General features: G+C 36.9%; 2 protein-coding genes across 8 annotated transcripts in view; both read right to left on the minus strand.

Moving 5' to 3' along the window:
- ZNF609 (zinc finger protein 609) overlaps positions 1–4,511 on the minus strand; it is a 45,324-nt gene extending 40,813 nt beyond the window's left edge. For 6 of the 7 annotated variants that reach the window (XM_072402212.1, XM_072402208.1, XM_072402211.1 and 3 more), the window contains exon 1: positions 4,313–4,457. The gene's annotated coding sequence lies outside the window, so the exon portion shown is untranslated. The other variant, XM_072402205.1, reaches the window with a different exon arrangement.
- A 6,115-nt stretch (positions 4,512–10,626) lies between these two features.
- The window catches only part of TRIP4 (thyroid hormone receptor interactor 4), a 20,216-nt gene continuing 7,757 nt past the window's right edge, over positions 10,627–23,085 (minus strand). The window contains exons 6-13 of the mRNA XM_072402213.1: positions 22,759–22,888; positions 22,357–22,572; positions 22,051–22,171; positions 18,125–18,300; positions 15,929–16,053; positions 13,374–13,465; positions 11,633–11,735; positions 10,627–10,848 (exon numbers count right to left, since the gene is read on the minus strand). Of these exons, the coding sequence (XP_072258314.1) occupies positions 10,790–10,848; positions 11,633–11,735; positions 13,374–13,465; positions 15,929–16,053; positions 18,125–18,300; positions 22,051–22,171; positions 22,357–22,572; positions 22,759–22,888 (1,022 nt within the window). The 3' untranslated portion in view covers positions 10,627–10,789. The remainder of the gene's footprint in view (positions 10,849–11,632; positions 11,736–13,373; positions 13,466–15,928; positions 16,054–18,124; positions 18,301–22,050; positions 22,172–22,356; positions 22,573–22,758; positions 22,889–23,085) is intronic.

The raw sequence follows: 23,085 nt of genomic DNA on the forward strand, positions 1-23,085 counted from the left end.
GATGGAGGGGGTTCCCATGTCTAATCCTAGAGCTAGGGAACGAGTGGCTCTACTCAAGGATGCTCTAGGCCTTCATCAGTGCAATATAAGGGATATTTTCAAAAATCAAATTCAAAAAGTTTAGCCTGGAGAAATAATCCAAGTGAATACATCAAAAATTGGTGAGATGGCCAATTGAGACAACAAGATGTCGGGCAAAAATTGGCTTTTGATCTTGTATTTTTCATTATTCAAAAAAAAAATGAAAAACTCTTTACAACATAACTTAGGTGAATGAACATATTGAAACCATTTCATGTAACTTATATGGTGTAAGGGTAATGGCTAACACTTTAAAATATTTTATAATGGTTTGCACTGGTAATATGACTGGAAAAAGTTTGTCTGCAGAAAATGAATTTCCGACTAAATAATTTTGTTCCTTTTTTTTTTTTTTTAAATCAACAGTCATCTGTAATCATTTATGTACCCAGAATGAATCATTTTTTGTGTTCATTGATTGAATAATCTTTGTATTCTAGTCAAATGTTCCCACTATTAGCTTATGGTGGGAAATTAGTTTATGGGCAGCCTAAAATCAATGCTTACCCAGATTACACTGAAAACTTGGGGTAACAATGTTATATTGGACTTGGTAAGAACAAACCAAAGGTGATTAGCTTTGTGACAGATTGTTTAATCATTTTACATAGTCTGCTAGTATAAGGTTTACCAAACAACTGATGTCAAGTCTTTGTATCTAATGCAAGCGCCAAATTCTTGACAACTCCCTTTCCAGAAAAGGGAACAATCCTTTTGCTATATATGTAAAAGGAAAAATATACAGACATTGGGAAATATTATAGTCATGTTGGACATCTTCTTTTAAGTACAAACTCCGAAAACGAGTGCATTTCACAAACGTAAAATGCAGAGGGCTTAGAGAAGCACCTTACATTTAGTAAAAAGGTGTACATGGGTTCTTTTTGTAGTATGGCATATCACTACTTGGAGAGCCCAGATTTAAAAATTCTATAAGAAAGTTAAAGCACTTTACAACCTATACTTTTACAAAATTCAAGTCAAATGCAATAGAAACATTACATAATTGTGTAACCTGCATTTTCAGCACTTTTCTACTATGGTTATATTAATCACAGTTTTTCAGTTGTGGTCACTTACCCCTGTTGCTATACAATAAATGCCATCTTACCACTGTAATACGAATAAACCTTTTATAACATCCATTACAGGCCTCATAGTATTGCCTATAAAAGTGCACTAAGGTTAAAACGTTGTCCACTAGCTAAAAAGGTGTGTTTAATAATTGAAGCATTCTTAAAAAAAGGAAGAGAACTTAAATGGTTTACTTTATTCTGCTTCTTCTTTATGAATGCAAAACAAAATAGAGATACGAAGTTAGAACCTAAAAGCTGGCCTTGCAGTAAAATGAAACCAACTACCAACATTTACCGTCACCCTTCCAAGAGCAGACTAATCACTATGCCCAGGGGATGGTGATAAAAGAAATATCTTGCCTTATTCCTGACATCCATCTTTTCATGTGACTGGTCCCCTGAAGCTTCTTAGGTAGCTTTGTGGCCAGCATCCCATATAATGCAGAACCAGCAGTCCAGCAATGTTTGCAAGTACACGAGTTTGTGAGACTATCTCAAATTTCAGAGCATTGACCAGCAATAAACCACGAGCTGTCCCAAGGCCAAGCAATAAGGAAACCAACTTTTTCTTCTTTCCCCTTGATAAAACTAGCAGTTCATCCTTGCAAGAGTAAATGTTGGCTTCCTTTGGATCCAAGGTTTATCAACGCCTCTATTTTATCATAAAGAGCAATGTTTAGTAAATATTAAACAACTGTACCTACACATATATATATATATATATATATATATATATATATATATATATATATATATATCATAGCATAGCCCAGGTCTCAGGGGTAAAACACTTAAGCCATATCCTCCTTTGCCCAATGAGTACATCCCCTATGCTTCTACTGATCTGTACGCAGCAGCATGGCTGCTTAGGATTTAATTTGCTAAACAGCAATGTCCTAATTGACGATCACACAGCAGTTCCATACTTTTTCTTAGTCCATCAGATCCCTCTGTAGTTCTGATAAAGTTTCACTTTTCTGTAATTTAGCTTTAATACACAATATGTAAGAGAAAAATGTAATTCTTCGTAAACAATACCTGCTATCAAATTGGGAATGGGACTTTGATATATTAAACTGACTTTGTCCATTCATTTTAAGATTCACTATACCATGGTTAGCTCCACGCCACGCAGGGTTAAAGCTGCAATTTCTGCTCTGTACAAAACCTCTAGGTTTATATTGGTTTCCTCCAGGTACTTTCCTACCACAAGCTGAAAACTACTGATGGGTTACTTTGGGTTGACTGAAATTCGCCTTTGTGTGTGTTTGCAAGAAAATTAGCAAGCCTTTGTGACAAAGACAGCCATGTATAGCTCTGCAAAGAGACAAAACTTAGTAATCCGAATTATCATAATAATGACAAATCTAACATTTGTAAATATCTTCTGCCAATAGAGCTGTTCTGCTTACCACACCATTATGAAAGAGCCTGACAACACCTGAATGTCCACTGGGCGGCTGTTGCTAACATCACAAGTTATGGGAGTTTATCTCTATGAAGGATGGCAGCTATTAGGAAAAAATCTCAGATACCTCCATATCAAAGTCACTGCTTTCACCACACAGCTGACAGATCAGATGTTTCAGCACTTTCTGGCAATGGATCTCGCTGTAACTTACTCTACAGAGTGAAGAAGTGGATTGGCTGCACACAACAAACAGAAGCAATGGAAAAGTTTTACTTTCCACTGTCAGAAGACAGAACAAAAATATCAAAAACATAAGAAGATATCCACAACCAATCAAGTATTCTGTTTATGCCAATAATCTTCAGTAAGTCATCAAATATTTCACCAAGTAACCCCCCAGGAGGATCTTGCTATAAAGTTCCTGGATATGGGAACCTTATAACCAAACAAAACAATGCAAAGCAATCAATTTACTACATAGTATGATCTACATACCAGGGTTATGGCTTAGTGGGGGGGGCTCAATATTTGGATCTCCAGACAGCCTTTATTGTCTATAGTATAACTACAGTACAGATTGTTTCAGCAACACAACAGCACTAAAAAACAACACAACTGATCTTCCAGCACGATGGGAAGAATATCAGGATCCAAAACAAGGCAACATTCAGTGGAATCTTAAATGCTACCAATACATAAACCCAGGGACTGTCTCATCCATAATAACTACTATTCCAACATTTGTACATGTCTCTGGATCATAATGTCATCTTGAAGTGTGTGTAAACACAAGCTGACACTGATCTCCCTAAAACACTGTGTATTAAATACACACACATTTCTTTTAACCTCCAAAACATGCAATTAGGTTAATTGGCTTCCCCCCAAAAAGTGACCTTAGACTGTAATAATAACATATCACTATGGTGGGGACATTAGATTGTAAGCTGCTTTGAGGGACAGCTAGTCAAATGACTATGGACTCTGTACAACACTGCCTAATATGTCGGCACTATATAAATACTGTGTAATAATATTATTAATAACCTTTGTCACATTTCAGTGTTGTGTGCAAAGAGGCCACAACAACATCACGGCACCAAGTTACCCGATGGGGACAACTGAGCGCCACCTAAGTGACAACAATGGAGCACAATGTCCCTATAACAGGAAGAACCCTTAGACTTTTATGGCAGGATCACATCACAACAATTGGAGTGTTTCTGCATGCAATTGTCTAGGTGTGTAACCTACAAGTCCATATGCAGAGATCACAGACTGTACAAAGGAAAAAATCTAATGAAAGCTCCATCTTTTATATGATATAATACAGAGCAATGCAATATAAAACATTACACAAAGTTGAATATAAAGTAGTAGGAATTCACACAACACATCAGGCTAGTGAATTGATTGGACACATTTTATATGAATAGGAAGTTACATTCCCCAGCTATTCACCCAATGAATAGAATGTATCTGGTGATCCCAGGCCAGGCAGGGAGCCCCCAGATAGGAGGCCTGGCAGTGTTTGCCATCCTGGAATACAGAGAGGGAAATGAGAGCCTCGGCCCACACACAGCACAATGTGTACAGGGAGACAACATTCACTAACAATGAATGCTGAGGTGAGTTGTGAGGGAATCCCCCACGCACGGTGAATCCTCACAACGTAAATCCGCACACACATCACTGGGCACTCCGCCTTCATAACGCACGTAAACACACTGTGGCTTTCACTCACCCTCACTCTGGCCTTAAGTGTCCTCCATCTTGTCCTATCCCACACAGTTTCCCTGGAGATTGGGTCACACGGGGCCCAGATTCCCCCCCATCCCTTCTCCCTCCCCCCAGCACAGGGTTTGCGCAGCCACTACTGCAGTTATAGGGTTCACCGTTTACTTAGGCCGCAACCAGACCAGGACCGAGAAGAGGACAGCGCTTCCGGCGCGGCCGGAGACACGCCCACTGATCCGAACGGAATCTCCGCCCCTTCCCGCGAGAGGTCGTCGAGCATACCCATAGGGCGGGGCCAGAGGGGGAGGCTGGCAGATGTTGTTAGTGAGACAGTAAGCCACGCCCACATGAGTAGTAGGTTTGGCAGTGAGCTTTGTTTGACCCAGAGCGATTACATTGAGGCGAATGGTGCGCGCCTCTGCACGGCTCTATTAGCCTCTGCCCGGGGTCACGCTACAGACCCCAGCCTCCTCTGTGACAGTCTGCAGGCCGACTGTTTATATACCAGGAGTAGCCATTACAATTGTGTGCTGCAGGGTGGTGTAGCTGGACTATCACTCCATATTATTATTAATAAACAGCATTTACGTAGCGACAACTTATTACACAGCGCTGTACATTATATAGGGGTTGCAGATACAGACAGTGACACAGGAGGAGAGGAGCCTGCCCCGAAGAGCTTACAATCTAGAAGATGAAAACTGTAATATTAAAAAATAGAAAGATGAGGTTGTTTATAAATATGTATATTAGATGCGTTTTACATCCGTAGCAAATAGTAGTACATGAGTGTACAGTATTTACTTCTATCCTGGTAACCATTCACAGGACGGGTTCATTTGTCCGTAACGTGTTGCACGCTAATCCAATGCTTTTCAGATATATATATGGGCTTCCTCAGATAGAGGTTTTCTAGTGTACTTAACAATGTCTGCCTGCACACGCTCTGCATCTGGCCTGCTACACTCCATTATAAGATATCGGAAAGGCACTGTCCTATCCTCTTACCCATCTCCAAAAAAACTTCAGATGGATGAATATACCCTAATATAAACTAGGCCAGAAAAGGCACATATAAATCTACACTAAGCTATACCCAAAATACCTACAGCTGTGATCTTACTCTTACACACTTTTCTTCAATTAGACAATTTTGGGTCAATATCCCAGTGACGTACTATTAAGTACGCTAAAAAACCTATCCCTGAGGAAGCCCATCAAGGTAAAAAGCGTTGGGTTAGCATGCAACACATTACGGCTGTAATATTTGATGACTTACTAACTTACATTCACAATACTGTAATGATATTTCAGTAGCTGCCTACATCTATAGTATGCTGAACCCATCCTGTGAATGGTTAGCAGGACAGAGGTAAATACTGTATTTTCATGTACTACTAGTTGCTATGGATGTAAAAAGCATCTAATACACGTATTTATATTCAAACAACAACCCAGAGCCTAAAACCTCTTTTCTTCGCTCTAATTTTGATTACATTTACATGATATAGAGAGGTGGCTCACTTATCTAGAAGATATTTCTATTGATACTTAAGGGGGATGAGGAGTTCTATCTTAATATTTAATATCAAAAATATTATTTTAACATGTAAAAGCTTTGCAACATTTGTTGTGTGAAGTGTGTGTGTTATTGTTTTTTTTACCTTACCTTTTTTACCTTTTTTTTTACCCAATTTTATCTGATAATTTTGACTGAAAGGAGGCTTTCTGTTATGCAGTTGGGTTAATTGGCTTCCCCCAGACCTTAGACTGTATTAAAGACATATATAAATACTGTGTAATAATAATAGGGTGACAACACTGCTCCTGCAGTTTTTCACAAGAGAAAGGTTGTCACCTTTTGCTATGGACTCCTGAGAACTAAAGACTGACCAACTGCATGCAACTGCCTTCTGCTTGTCTCCTACTTTAATATCTCTCCACATATGTTACAGACAGCTGCTACAAGGACCAGGCACTCTCATCTTCATATTCCGCCCCTACCTGTCCCCAGAAACCACCAAACTCCTTGTACATGCTCCTATCATCTATATTATGAATGCTGCAGCCAGACTCATCCATCCTTCCCACCGCTCCTCTTCTGATGTCTCTCTTTGTAGTTCTCTTCATTGGCTTCCATTTTAGCTTAAAATCAAATCCAAGCTCCTGTCCCACTTACATTTCTGACCTGGCAAAAAAAAATACTCCCCCCGTCACTCCCCTCACTCCTCCAATGACTTCCTCTCTCACAGCCTCATCACACGCACAGCTCCAAGACTTTTCTAGAGCTGCCTTTACTCTGGAATGGTCTTCCTCGTCCTATTCGGCTTGCTCCTACTTTCTGTTTATTAACATTTAGCACTCAAAACCTATTTTTTCCAATTTTGCCTACCCATCTTCTTCTGTCTTTCGAAACCATCACTACTTTCCACCACTACATATCTCCCCTCCTATTGTGTGTTACGTCCCCCATCCTCCTAAATTGTAAGCTCTTTGGGATAGGGTCCTCTCATCCTTCTGTATCACTGTCTGTAAATTTATTTTAAATAAATGTTAAATGTACAGCACTGCGTAATATGTTGACACTATATAATTCCTGTTTATTATTAATAATAATTTATGAAAATATAAAAGGAGTTCAGGAATTCTTTTATACTTTGTTTTCCAGCAGATATACAATATGGCTATAAAGTATATTTAACCCTAATCTATGAAATCCTTTACTAATTTATTTAAAAAGCAATTTTTAATTTTTTTAGGAAACTTTCATGAAAATAGTACCTGGTGATTCTGCTATAAAAGTTCTTGTTCAGACACTTCCTGTTATAAATAACACTATTGTCACTTTTGCACTTTATGACATTGTCACCATCACATACTCTGCATGTAGAAGACCTGTGTGACTACGCACATTGCTAATTTCTCAGGCATGGCTTGCCATTGCCACCATCAAGAAGCCCAATCTGAGCAATGGCCCCTAGCTTTTGCTGTATAGAATGCATACAGGGAGAAGGTGGGTGTGATGAGATCAGATCATTGTGATGCAAAAAGGATGAAAACAATAGAAACAGTATTTCTGAAAAACACAATACGTGGTACTTTAAAACACAATGTGTGTGACCCAGCTAAGGTTTAGAATTACTTTACCTATAAAAAACCTAAGTATTTGTGTCTGAACATGGATGGGGTCCAGGGTGTGATTCCTACAAAGGATACTATTTGCATACAGTCCATTTGTTTCCCTGTGTTTATGTTAAAACTTCTGGATTCTCCATTTTCCACCTACAATAGAAAAAGTCACTTTTAAGATGTTTTTCTTTTTTGTAGATTAGTTTTTATTTTTTTTATTTTTTTGTAGATTTGCTTGTTGTTAACTAGCTATTCATGAGACAGTCATACCATAGGTGATCAAAGGGTTAAAGGGACAGAATCATAATGGGGAAGAAAGGTATTTTACATGATTTCGAACATGGGATGAGTGTTGGTGCCATTAGGACTCCTGAGTAGTTTAGAAGCTAATCTGTTGGGATTTCCATGCACAAAGTTTTCAGAGAATGATCCAAATAAGGGAAATATCCAGTGAGTGCTTTGTTTATTCCAGAGGTCAGCAGAGAATGGGCAGACTGGTCTTAGCTGATAGAAAAGGAACAGTAACTCAGGTAACGTCTTGTTACAACTATACACAAGTGCGTTACAGAGGTATACATAAGTGCATTTCTAACACAGCATGTTGAAACTTGAAGTAGATGAGCTACAACAGCAGATGTCACTCCTGTTAACTAAAAACAAGCTTCCAAGGCTACAATTCAAACGGACTCACAAAAATGGCACAATAGAAGATTGGAAAAACCTTACCTGGTCTGATGATTTTCGATTTCCGCTTCAACATTCACCTGGTATGGTTAAAATTTGGCATCAACAACATGAAAACCATGGACCAATCCTGCCTTGTATAAATGGTTGAGGTTGATCTTCTAAAGGCTACTTTCAGCAGGATAATTTCACAAAGTTTAAACTGGTTTCCTAAACATTACAAAAGGTTTACTGTACTTGAATGGCCTTCATAGTGACCAAAGCTCAAGCCAATAGAGCACCTTTGGGACATGGTAAAATGGGAGATCCGTATTATGGATGTGCAGACAACAAACATACTGCAATTGCATTATGCTGTCATGTCAACATACACCAAAATCCAGGAAAAATCTGGCACTTTGCTGAATTGATGCCATACTTACGGCAATTCAGAAGACAAAAAAGGGTTCACTCTATTAGAAAGGTGTACCTAATAAAGTGGCTATTTAATGTGTATATTTATTTATACATACATCATACACACATTATATATAGATAAAAATATATATATATATATTTATATTTAATATATAAACATTTTTGTTAAACGATCACCACAAATATCTTTGTCTCAGGAAAAAGATTTAAACTGTGTAATTGTCGATAGGGCCGTAAGCAGGTGTCTCCAACATATGGTGTTGGACAGTGCCAAGAAGCAGAAGCCACTCTCATGGTATTGTAACAGTCAATTGATATGGGATCTGATCTTATGATTTGTCAAAATGAAAATCACTCACATATTTATTTTTTTAGTAGATACAGTACCTTTCTTTTAACATGCAGATGACAATTATTTCTACACCCTCTATTTTAGGTCACTGCAGTATTAGAACTTTACAATATACATATATTTTTTAAACCTATACATATTAATTCAAATTAGTATCGAACACCAATTGCAAATAACATTTCATACCCCTCAAAATTTCTGTTAACAATATAACAAAGCTGATATATTTAGATAGGTGGAGTATGTTGTTGTGCCAGACTTAGAAGATTCTTGATTACATGAAAAGAAGAGATTTATGACATAGCATCCGATGTTGGGGACACAGCATATTTGAAGATTATATACCTGTTAAAAAGTCTTCTTCAGCACTTTAATCTGCATTCGGTACCTGACGCCTCAATGTTTACCTGGTCTTCTTTCATAATTTGAGGTCTTGGGCCATTGTCATTGGCTGAGTCAGGATGATGTAACGTGTACATGCAACCGCTTCATCCTGAACAGAATTGTACAGAGACAAATGCATGGCTCATGATCTGCTTGGAGACCAGAGGGCTGACATTCAGACAGGAATTTTTTTTTTTCTTTTTCTACCCTGCAGTGTAACCTATATTGAGAATTAAAACTTTAGAACAGAACTATTTTATTATTTTTTGTTACTATGGTTTATTTTGACAGTTGTGGGATCCTGCATTTCCCAATAGTTTAGTTATAATTAAATTAAAAAATGATCCATGATCATTTATGTTTTCTTCAGAAATGGTCCACATCCTACAACAGCTGTAATATAAAAAGAAAAACACACACACACACACACACACAGCTAACCATCTCCTAGACATAATGCTGTCAGTCAACTCAGTCCAATTGGAGGAAAATAAAACAAACAATGGCACTGATGCACTATACAATGAGACGTTTCTCTATGAGCTGCACATGGTGAGGCACAAAAGTAGAATTGTATAGAACTGAATAATTCCAGGTTTACTCACAAACAAAAGTAAATTGGTGAAAAAATATGAGTCTTTGGGTGACCGGGATGTATTATACTCCTACCCCCCTTAGCCAAAGAGTTAGCAATTGCTCAAAACCTCAAATAGGTGATATAACACGGCATAGTATTGCTTCTTTTCAACTCTAATGACACTTAATACATTAAATTTTGTTGTGACAAACATTTTCTTGAAAAATGCAAGAATTATGCATGAAATGTTTTCAAGTGACTGGGTCACTTGTGGGGCAAACTGTTGCAGTTTTTTGTAGCCTTCCCAATTCTTCCTGTCATAATCAAAACTCAGGCCACTCTGACATGCATATTTGTTGTGGTGTACATAAGTCTCCGTTGGAAGAAAATTTTACTGTATGTATGGATGATACTGAAATTGAATCAGACAGGAACATGATGTAAACTTTTCTAGGAAATGATTTCAGAAATCCAATTACAGATGCTCATTACTTAACAACCAGGTTCCATTCCAACAACCTGCTCCTTAAGTGAGTCTAGTAAAGAGCTAGTCTGCAGTGCTGCAAGCCTGCAGCATGTGTCAGTGACAAGTTTACTGACAGTATGCAGATTTGGATCAAGGAGGATTGCAACACAGGAAGGAAGATGAAACTTGGAAGAAGGAGAAAAGGAGATGCTGCGCAGCTGTAAACTGAACAGTTCTTGTACAGTGTACTCAGAGAGCCAGTCATGAGTGTGTGCAGTCGGTAAACAGGAATGTTAAGAATAACAACAAGAATGAATATAATAAAATATTTTATATTGTGTTTCTGTTGGTTTACAGTAAGCATTTGATCCAGCATGTGTAAATACAGCATAATTTATTTATTACATCAAAATCAGGTTCGCTTGTAGATTTCAGACCAACTTTTTACTTGCTGGTTTTAATGTTTTGCGGTCTTCTATTTTCTGGCCATTAAGCCTTTTTTGGCCCCTTGGTGAATTTTGGAATCGAGTTTCCCTAGAATAAAGGAATACACTAATATATAAAGAAAAAATTACAGGGAAAGTTAGCATTAAGTTCTAGCAATTATTTCTGCAGAAACCCCCCTGCAAATACCCCTGTACATTTTCAGTTAAAAAATTCCATTGTTTTTTTCAGGTGCAGATAGCCATCAGAAGAGACAAACAGATTCTTAAATGCAATTAGTTACTTCAATCAACTAATTACCTTAACTCAGTTAGTGCTTGCAATATGCTAGGTTGAAGTGTTGCTACAGTCAAATGATCATGGTCCTAGGATTGACATAGTAGATCATGAGTAGAACAACTAATGTATAAAAGTGGCCAGACTGTCATTTATAGGGGGATTCTGTATACAAGTAGATTTCAGTGAATCGTAGCCGTTTCCAGACCAATAGAAAAAGGACATTTTTATCATTAACAATGCATGCACCATTCGAAGGCATTTTTTATTTTATGATAAGAATGCCACACTTGGCAAAAGGGCTTTGCACCTTGAGAGTGTCATTTATCTTATATTAGCAAGGAGGTAATCAAAAGGGTCATAACCAGTTAACAATTAACAATCCTTCTTTACTACCCAGTAAGGAAAAATCTGTTTGCCTCAGTAGGTTAGTGGGAAGATTCTTGATTGTTTTGGGAAGTATACATGACATGGCACGTTATAACCTACAGAATCACTAGTGATGTCATCTTGCATACATTTTTTCTAAATATTAACTCGATAAGCCTAAAGTGTAAGCAGCCTGGCATGTATCAAGATAGTGAATCTGTTTACTTACATATCTTATGTTGTCCCTTAATGGGGAATTTTATTAGCAGTTCTTGAGGGTTGGTACAAATAAAGACAAAGGGTGATGCCGATTCTTCACCGAGATCTGCATACTGCAAGTAGAAAAAAAAAACATTTTAAATCAGACTGTTCACATAAAATGTACAACAGTTTTTTTTGCCATCCAGTTTTTTACAAACCCATCCTAAATACAATATACACCTAGAAAAACACCTAAATACCTACACATAAATATCCTTTTTTGTTACAGAAAACTGTAGTGTTCTTTTCCTTTTATGCTATTTATCATATTCCTTATATGTTTATTAGAGAAAATTCTGTTCTAGTTTTTTAATTAGGTGAATGGAAATATTTTATAAGAAAAACATACAACTTGAAGCAAGCAGGAGGGGCCCTATGAAAGTTTTTTGTTTATGAAAGCCAAAATTACTGAAGAAGGACATAGTTCCCCCACTGAAAGCAAATACAAACATGTTCCACAACAATTTGTCCAGCCCTAGCCATCCCCAGTTTTCTTTTTATTTTTTTCAAATAAATGAGGGGCAGCAAGCATAGGTGCCTCCCCCCAAATTCATAAACATCCTCCGGAATCTGGCTTGCCAAAGAATGAAAGAAGGAAAACATGTAGATGTATTTTCTTTGGGCAAAACCAGATGCCGCCTGCCTCCAACAGTTTGGGGAAATCCTCATTCCCAAAACATGAACCTCGTGTTGTCCGCAGCCAGGGGAATGAGTACAGGGGTACAAAGCACCCCTTACCCATTGCCAGAAAGGGGTAGAACAGACACAAAATAACACAATACCACAGCAGGAAAAAAAAAACTTTTTTTAATATTTACTTTTGCAGGGTCCAGAGATGAGTTCACATGATGACTGATCCAGCACCAGCCATCCCTGCTGAAAACAATGACAAACTGGGCAAAGTTCCTGTCACTGGGTACCGTTTTAGTCAATCTATCAAGCAGGAGTCTGGAAAAAGTGTCTCCAGCTGCCCCCTGGCTGTATTGGCTGGACACAATGACAAAAGTGCCACCTAGCTGGACAGAGCTTCTAACACAGTTGGCGTATCCAGCAAGGGGGCAGCCGGAAACAGGTGTTCAACACTGCCTCTCGCTGTATTGACAAAGCACAATGACAGGGGTTATGCCCAGCAGAGCTCCCGTCACTGTTAAGCCAATCCAGGCCTTCAGACCATGACAGCTGTCACAGTCTGGCAGCCAGATTGGCTAAACTTATGGCTTAAGCAACCCAGCCTGTGGCTATTGCTGTTGGCTTTACTTGTCATTGACAGGTATAGAATATGGTTATAAAAATCTAGGCCATTTAAACCTTTTAAAAAAAAAAAAAAAAAAAAAATATATATATATATATATATATATATATATATATATATAAATAAATATGAATCCTGATTGGGGCATGCTTTTGGTTTAAAACTGAATCATTCTGACTCCAGAATAGTCATAAGTAAATTCCAATGTGCTTTTTATTTTTTTGAATATACCCATCAAAATATTCAATTTGACTAAATTACTCCCAGGCATGTATTACTTTGACCAAAATATATAAACTGGTTTCCAGCAACAAGGTATGTTTGGGATACTTAACATAAAATGCTGTTTGTCTTACGATTGAAAAAAGTAAGCTTGAGTTTTTTTATTCTCCAGAAACAAATATCTGTCCTTCCAAATTTGTTACTGCATACAAACAGAATAATTGGGCTAACTTACTTGTTCATGAAACTGTTCTTGTGACAAGCAGTCAACCACTTCTACACAGCCCAGCAGACAGCTAGTCGGATAGTCCTTGGGAAAATCAATAGCTGCAAATGAACAAGTATTCATCTAGGTTTAGTGATTTGTTACACTTAAAGATAGGATTTTGATAAGTAATTACTGTTCTTGACCCTATAATATCTACATAACATGAGGTGATGGTGGCTCCACCTTGCTTTTGTCAAAGGGAGGGAAACTAAGGCCAGCTCCCTCAGGACAATCCCTACAAAATACAATTTCAAATACACTATTTCGATTTTGGTATCCCCCAGTTTACCCATGGGGCCCTCCAGAAAAGCTATGTGATGAGTGACTATGTACAATGAAATCAGCAGGGCTATTAGTCATCTGGAAAAAGTCAGCAGAAGAAAGAAGAGGGGAGCAAGCAATATGCAAAAAAATAATGGAATATTGGCAGACAGTAATTTTAGAAGTGAGCAGGAGTAGGTGCAAAGATAAAATGGCAATCGCTCTGGGTCTGATTTCAAAATACACAAAAAGTCCTTACAGTTAGGTCCATAAATATTTAGACAGAGACAACTTTTTTTCTAATTTTGGTTTTGTACGTTACCAGAATTTATTTTAAATGAAACAACTCAGATGCAGTTGAACTGCAGACTTTCAGCTTTATTTCAGCTTGTATGTGGAAGATTTTGCTGTGAAAAGGCAACATGTGGTCAAAGGAGCTCTCCATGCAGGTGAAACAAGCCATCCCTAAGCTGCAAAAACAGAAAAAACCCATACGAGAAATTGCTACAATATTAGGAGTGGCAAAATCTAAAGTTTGGTATATCATGAAAAAGAAACAAAGCACTGGTGATGACAACAGTGGTGGATGATTGCAGAACCATTTCCATGGTGAAGAGAAACCCCTTCACAACAGCCAACCAAGTGAACAACACTCTCCAGGAAGTAGACATATCGATATTAAAGTCTACTATAAAGAGAAGAATGCATGAAAGTAAATACAGAGTGTGCACTGCAAGGTGCAAGCCAATCATAAGCCTAAAGAATAGAAAGGCTAAATTGGACTTTGCTAAAAAAAAAAAAAAAAAAAATCTAAAAAAAGCCAGCACAGTTCTGGAAAAAAAATTGTGGGACAGATAAAACCAAGATCATCCTTTACCAGAATGATGGTAAGAAAAAAGTATGGGGAAGGCGTGGAACAGCTCATCATCCAAAGCATACCAGATAATCTGTAAAACATGGCAGAGGCAGTGTGATGGCTTGGACGTGCAAGGCTGCCAGTGGCACTGGGACACTAGTGTTTATCCATGATGTGACACAGGACAGAAGCAGCCGAATGAATTCTGAGGTGTTCAGAGACATACTGTCTGCTCACATCCAGCTATATGCAGTCAAATTGATTGGGAGGCGTTTCATAATACAGATGGACAATGACCCAAAACATACAGCCAAAACAACCCAGGAGTTTATTAGCAAAGCAGTGGTATATTATTGAATGGCACCTGATCTAAACCCAATTGAGCATGCATTTCACTTGTTGAAGACTAAACTTCAGACAAAAAGGCCCACAAACAAACAGCAACTCAAAACTGCTGCAGTAAAAGCCTGGCAGAGCATTAAAAAGGAGGAAAGCTGCATTTTCAGCTAACCACCAACCTAACACAACTCGTAAATATTCAACACAAAACAACTTGTGCATCAAGGTGAGGATTTAAGCCTTTTGTTGTGGAGTAAATGTAGTATCCAAGTCAGCTTCTCATGTGTCAAAAATGTAAGGAGAATGATCATTGGGAAGAAGAGGAAATGGGAGACTGAACGATTTTTTAGAAGTCTGCACAGAATGAGGCAGATTTGTCATGTAGAGACGACGAGGTTAGCCAATGGGCCTGTAATAAAATGCCCTATATATAGGATGAAATAGGAGACGATGGATACCCAGGTATAAACCAGGTGCCTGCTATTTAGCTAGTAACCATTCAATATGTACCCCATTTACCCTTCATGGAAAGCACAATGGTAAGCCATATGGTAAACATTGTAAACTCTGCTGGCTTTGTTCAACACAAAAAACTAGAAGAGCAAGGAATATTGTGTCAATGTTTGGGGGCTTCCAATCAATAACATGCCTAGTAAAAAACTGGGATCAGATTTCATAGTGTGTATCAGGCTTTTAAAATTTGATTTAAAATAATAATAATAAAGATCCTATTTTTACATACCTCATAGACCCTTTTTTTTCAATAAAAAAACACAACATATTAGCATATTATGATCTGCTTTTTAGAACCTTCTTGTTGTGGTTTACTTTGTATACACTCTTTTTTTTTTAAAGATGTACTATAATGCAACCACTCTAAAGCTGTATATTTTGTTTGCATGGTAGAAGAATTTTTCTAAATGAAAGTACATCATGATGGAATAAAAAGCAGCATTTTTTCTCATAAGTATCTACTATACACTACCACTATTCTACATAATAGCTTCCCCTGTTGCAATGTTAATGCCCCTGTTTCAGAGTCTATAAGAAGGTCTGACAGCTCAACCTTTGTTAAGTAGCACTCGGTATGAAGCCTCAAGCTCCGAGATCTCCTGCGGGGAAGGTCTTTTGGCAGCTGCTGCTATCCACAGACGGCCTCGATGAGCACTGTACCACGTCCTACCCTCCACCCTGCAGGAGAGAGAAGTGAGAGCCACAATGAGCAATCTGATCAGACAAGTACTGAACTGCACAGTCACAAATCAACATGAAGTAACTAGAATCACATTGTTTGTCAGCAGGGAAGAATGTAGAGATGGAGCAGCTTAGCCAGAGATCATCCTCAGTCCTGCTGGCAAATTGCTTGTATACACAATGATTATATGCAAAAATTCTAAGATTCTTTTTTTTCTGCCATGCAAAGAAAATTTGATATAGATAATATAAATTTTGCCAAAGGACTTTAAATAATGAATATACATTTAGACAGTAATCTATTTGTAAGCATTAATAGCTGCCTAAAGAACATCTAAAGCATTTCCACATACGCATAAGTAATGTTACATTTCATAGTCAGTCTATAAACTACAAAGCTGATAACAAATGCAGTAATAAAAATCAGACAATAGTATAGTATAGCCTTTCAACAATACTTATTTACTGATATGCAAAATACAAATAATGGTGTTATAGGGCGATTAGGTCTAAAACATAGTGGAGTGTTTTCACAAATACAGCAGGAATAACTATTCTCTGATGAACCAGAAAATCTGAAGTTAGTAAAAGTAGAGATTTTACCTAATGTGTACAGTTAGAAGTGAATTTGTATACTAGCGTGGTTAAAAAAAAAAAAAAAAACACCTGAGTGTGGGTGCTAATCTGGCCCGTCTGCAGTTCAGCCCTGTCACCCGTTAAAAACATTTGTCAGATTAGGAAATACAAAATACGACAAAGTAAACCTCAATATTTTTAGAAATTAAAATCAGCCAAGAATTGGACACAATATTTATTTCAAAAACAACAGCAATGGTCTCCTAGATTGTAAACTCTATATCTGTCTGTTATTTGCAGCCCCTATTTAATGTACAGCACTGCGTGATATGTTGGCTCTATAAAAAAATCCTGTTTAATATAAGCACATATTTTTAAAAGTTAGTTCAGAATTTTGCCGCAACCTTTCAACCCTTACAATTAAAAACTAATGGCAGTAACTTCTGATACGAACTTCTGATACTTCTGCAACGATAAAAATTTTGTTTAACAGAAGACTCAAAGAAGGTTTCACATTAGTTAATACTATTAACTTTATCGGCCACAAAACCCTTTCCTTTAGACACCAGTAATGTATAGTTTAAAAAATTTAAAATGGTTCATATGTCTACCTAAAGCAGAAATCCACCTAAAACGAAATTTTTGATTTCCGGTGCAATAGGGCAAGATGTAACTCTGCTCAAAAAAATAGTCCCCACTATTAGTATAACCACTATTACAAATACAGAATGTATATTTCACAAGCCCACGGGGTAGTCTCCATATTAAAAAAAATATACCAAGACGCAATTTAATACTTGGGAGTGTATATATATTCTGACCCCAGTAAACTGTTTACTCCTAACTACCTCCCCTGGTTTTGTTACCGCAAGTTCCCCTCCTTTTTGACTTCTTTCATTGATCTGTCGCTGCTTGGTAGAGCCTTTACCCCCTTAAAAAATTTGCTTCTTCAAAGTGATTGCCCCGTTTATGTAGTTTCTTGGTTATTTACTTTTATAAGAATGTGATCTTTTTCCTATTCTCTTTACACGTTACTGGGAGGGAGATTTGGGTAGAACCTTCAACAATGGTGACTTAAAGTATGCCCTTATTCTGACCTAAAAACTTTACCTGGCTAATAAGGCTCAGCAGAAAAATTGTAAAAAATGTTTTCTGCTGGTATTGCTATCCTGCAGATTCTTATCCATAACATCAGATAGATGCTGGTGCTATCCAAATCAGCCGGGAAAGCACATTTGGTGGGAGTGTAATTATCAATTTGGAGTATGCTTCGACATTTCCTAAAAGAGGGCTGATAATCCCTAGGTATTGAAAACAAGTTGCTATTCAATTTAAACCTAAAAAGCAACAAAATTGCTAGCAATCCTCAACAGAACAAGACAAATGTGCTAAAACAGCTTGGTAGGATGTAGTGAAAAATAACAATGAATTTAAAATTAGAATTGATGCAACAAAAACGAGATCTATTCACAAAACTTAAACCCCAACTCACCTTTTAATTCCTGCAACAAGAAGAGATGCCCAAGGCTGATGCATGCTTAGACACATGCCATGATCACCGATTTCCTGCAATTCCCGGTCCTGAATTCGAAGCCTGCTTCGTTGTGGGTTATCTGCTTCCACGAATGTTTGGCTTCTGTTTGAGCCTGCACTCACCTGATCCACCCACTGGAACAAAACAAAAGAACATAAGAGTGGGATCAATGGCTTTAAATTTTATGAAAACAGCTAAAAACACAGAAAAATAAAATAGAAGGTTTTACCTGCAAAATAAATAAATAAACAAAAAAACAATTCTGTCTCCCCATTATTGAGATTTAGGTAGCTCTTTTACACAGATAGATGACACTACATCCCTTTACAGCTATAGGCTGTATAAGGAATAAAGTGATGCCCTCTGTACACCTTAATCCTGCAGATGTGGTAGTGAAAAAGCAACAGCAGACTGATTGGGTTATCTCTCTCCTTACGTTACTTTTTCTTCCACTATCATTTTTATGCTCCTGGTCAGCCAGTTCACATGCAGCACATCATATCAGCTCCCAGGCTTTCTTTCCCTTGCCCAGTTTGAGCAGTTCTCTGCAGTTACATGCAAAGTTTAATTTAAAAATATACTAAATAATTTTTACTAATGAATACCAAGATGCATGAATTTGTCTATTTTAGATTTGTCTGGCGTTCTTATGCTATTGTGCTGCAAGAACTGCTACAGAAGAAGAAGCCATTTCACCTACCACTATATTTTTGAATAGAGAAGGAAACCAGAGGAGTGCTTAGAGGAAACATATACAAATAAAATTTGAAATACAAACACATTTTTTAATAACCCCACACTATTTGTTCACTTCTGTTACTAGGAAAATTTGACCCAGGTGTTTAAATTATAGTGTTATAGGTTATGCTTGTTTTCTTTTCACCTTGTTTTTCCATTAATGTATATTATCTAGATTTACCTGGCAGTGCTCTGTGGATTCAGCACAAGTATGCACCAATTGTAACTGCTATGAACCTTTTCTAATGTTTTTGCTTATCTACATGTCATTCTATATAGCATAGGAAGGTTACATTTCCTGTATTAGATAGACATCAGCTATTTTTTTTTCTTAACCACTCACCTAACATTTGTTTAGTTTTGGGTTTCAGGTATGTTTCAGCTTGGGTATAGCTTAAAAGATTAGATATAGAAATGGGAAAACATATTGTTGCTTGGGTATGTTATAGATGTGTACATTTCACAATTTACCTGAACTACCCATACTATACTATTATCTTTTATTATGTATAATTTTTTTGTAATGTCCAGACACAAAATAAGAAGCACCTTAGTCTTTGATTTTCTTAGAAGCATAATTCCCACATTTTTCTTTTTTTTAGGGGAGGTCTTTATATCGAATATTAAGTCTCTGAGAATAAGACTAAATTTTCTAATACCCAAGCTTTCTATACAAGGTTTTCAGATTACCATTGTGCATCTGTATATCCCATTCCCTACCCAGGAACTCAATTGGGCCACTAGGCCCTGCATTGGTAGATTTTATTACAGTGGACAACTAGTCCAATGATAAACTACATATCTCTCAATTTAGCATAACAGACTTAAGCAATTGACTCCACAAATAATTTTTAGCCAAAGTCTGGCATTATAAACATCCTTTCAAGGCATTCTTTTATCCAGACAATGCCAAGTATTGATTAATGCATAACCTCAGAAAATGTAATACAACAAACAAAATATCTTCACAGTGTATATCGTAACATTTCCTGCTTAATATTTAATCACAGCCCCTAATAAATAACCCCATACAAATTTACAGAGACAAATGGTGATGTCTGTGACTCTTTTAGCTACATTTTATTTGAAGATGCATTGGGTGAGGTATTGAAAGGATTATCATCATCTTTAATAATATTGCGTACACTCTTACCATCATTATTATTGTTGATATTGTTGGTATTCTTGTTTTTGTGCTTGGAGTAGCCATGTTAGGCTGCATTATGGTTTATTAGTTGGACTATTTGCAGTATGTTTTACACTGTGGTTTGTTTGTTTTTCTCTTTTAATTGTATTTTAGTTAGAATTTTCTTAAAAAAAAAAAAGTTTCTAACTTTTTTTTCCAAAGTTATTTCTTATGTTGGTAAGTAGCAAACTTTGTAAACAGCATAGTCACACTTCAGGAATATGTTCATTATCATCATGATTTATTTTTTGTGTAAACCATACTGAAGAACTTAACAGAAACAAGCTATGGAATGTTGCTGTCTATATTCGAGCGTGTCTCTGTGCCCAGACTACACCATCTGCTTAGAACAGATGTCCTCCCAATCTGGGTACAAGATTCTAAGAGAGTAAGGGGCTCCCCGCTAGCTAAAACACCAATAAAAGTTTATGCCATTTGTCTTAACATGCAAGACGGCACGATCTGAACATCAATATTTCTCACAGATTGGACCATAATATATCACATGATTTACCAGCTAACAGTATAGCACCTCACAACATTGAAGGGTTTCACTCTTCTAAACCATCAATAAATTTTTTAAACATTATTGAAAGACTAATGAACAACATTCAGAAACAGCTGACAGCGATCTGATAATTCATCCCAGGCTTCTTTTATGTCAAAAAATCCCTTGCCTCTGTCTTCCGAGATGAAACAAGGCAGAAAAAGACAAAGGAGGATTAACTTAGCAAAGGATAGACAAAACCTAGATACGATAATTCTATCACTACACTTCCTATATCACATAATTCCACACCAGCTATCATGAAATCAGCCACAAAATCAAAAACCCTCAAGAGCACTTTTTTAGGCACAGGACCCCCTGCAACAGGGGGTCCTAAATCGTGTCCCATGAACCTATACACGGTAAAGTTACCGCCTCATTAGACACACTAAATGTGATCAATTTGCCACAACACAAGCTATCTGTCATGGAACTGGAAGTCCTAAAATTATGACTCAGTTTTTGCCCTACTGATACACTAAACAAATTTGAGTTTGTAAAAGACATACATCTTTTTGCTAGAAAACTGTATTTTAAAATACTGGTAAATAAAGAACATGAAGATGTACCTGGCCCTCTGAAAGAATGGCTGGATTTCAACTTTATTGATTTCAAGGTCATGAAAGATTTGATTCAACTTGACAATGAAAACCTATTAGATGATGCTGATATTGATGACTTACCTATCAGGATGTAGTTTATTCTACATCAGACCCCAGCTGTAAAATGATTCCCTAACTAATCTAAAACAGAATCTGATTCTTCATGCATTTGTGCAGCAGGTATCCAAAGCAATATCAGAGTGGCAGCCTAGTGAAGGAGTTCCGAGTAATCTAACCAAAAAACAACTGAGGGCAATTACAGATTTACAAAATAACTCTAAGTTGGTAAAGACAAATGGCATAATCTTTTATTGGTGTTTTAATAATTTCTAAATAAAAAGTTTTTGTTAATTGGCACATATATAAAATCAAATATATCCTCTTTTTTTCTGCATATTTTGAATTGCTACAATACTGTGGGGATATGGCAGGCAATTATTGAAATATTGAACTAAGCAGTTGATCAACTCATAATATCAATTTCAATAACTTTAAACATAATTATGGTTTTCATTTCCTTGTAGTACAAGGTCAGAATATCAAACAACAAAAAATCCTGTTGGGGGAAAAAAACTCTCCTTAATATTCCATCACTCTTTGTGATGTCTCCTATGAATGGAGGAGAGAATTGGGACTAATTTTTAAGATAACTAATTGCTCTTTCACTAGTTTGTTGCAAGAAATTAGTAGCTATGACTAAACAATTAACTAAAAAGCAAAATACTATAAAGGGTTTCACAAATATAAATGTGTTATAAGGGTTATAAAAATTCACAAAAATAGCTTTTCAATGTACCAAACAGTTGCTTACTACTGGTGGTGGAAGCGTCAAGTTAGGATTCAGAAGGCTGGAATCACACCGATTTTCTCTAGGATTCCGCACTGGATTCCCTATTGTCCCAGAGTTAATAGCCTGTACAGTCTCATCAAATCTGTCCAGAAAATACATTGAGTATATAAGATGGAGAATAAATCATTGTATTGTTGATTACAAAAAGGTAAATAAATGTTATTATTTGTTGGTATCAAGTGCTCCACACTCACTACATGATTTCAGCACTTAGTAATCATAAAATTTGGTTTTGCATAAAATCTAATATTATGGTTTTTTTTTTACCTCTTGTGATATTCAGAGAGTGCTCCTTCTTCCTCAAAAACTTTACGGCCAGCAAAGTCAATGGTGACTTTACGGGAGAGTCGGGAAGCATGACGTAATTCTTGCAGTTCTTGTTCCCTCTTACAAAGAGCATCTCTTTCTACCTTGGACAGCCACTGGTTGGAATCAGTGGAGAAGTAATCGGACTCATCATCAATCACATGTGTGCGCCGTACACTGTAAAACACAAAAAAAAAAAAAAAGAAATTGCAGTGTTTATCATTTCTTTTTTTGACAATAGTCAAAAGGGAAAATGCATATATAGCACACATTCTGACAAAATAATTTGGTTTTGAAAAGTAACCACAAAAACATAAGTAGAGCCTTCAGACTTCGGACGATTTTGATAAAAGCAACAAATACCTAGTCTTGTCATACTCCAGAAGCTTGTCACGATGCTGTAAAGCCTTTTCTAAACCCTCCTTCATCCGCATTTCTTGACGAGGGAGTAGACCTTCTAAAGATGCATCCATCTTTCCTGAGACATCAGAAACTGGATAAAAAAAATAAAAGTAGATCTGAACACAAGAAGTTATAAGGAACATTTATACTTAGGAATTAGATTTTGTGATTTTACTACCCTGTTTCCCCGATGATAAGACACTGTCTTATTTTTTTTTTGAAGGCCAAAATATGCTCTAGGGCTTATTTTCAGGGGGATGCCTTATTTACCCATGAAGAAGACTACAG

The sequence above is a fragment of the Pyxicephalus adspersus genome, chromosome 2, assembly GCF_032062135.1.
Source record: "Pyxicephalus adspersus chromosome 2, UCB_Pads_2.0, whole genome shotgun sequence".
Classification (NCBI taxonomy): Eukaryota; Metazoa; Chordata; class Amphibia; order Anura; family Pyxicephalidae; genus Pyxicephalus; species Pyxicephalus adspersus.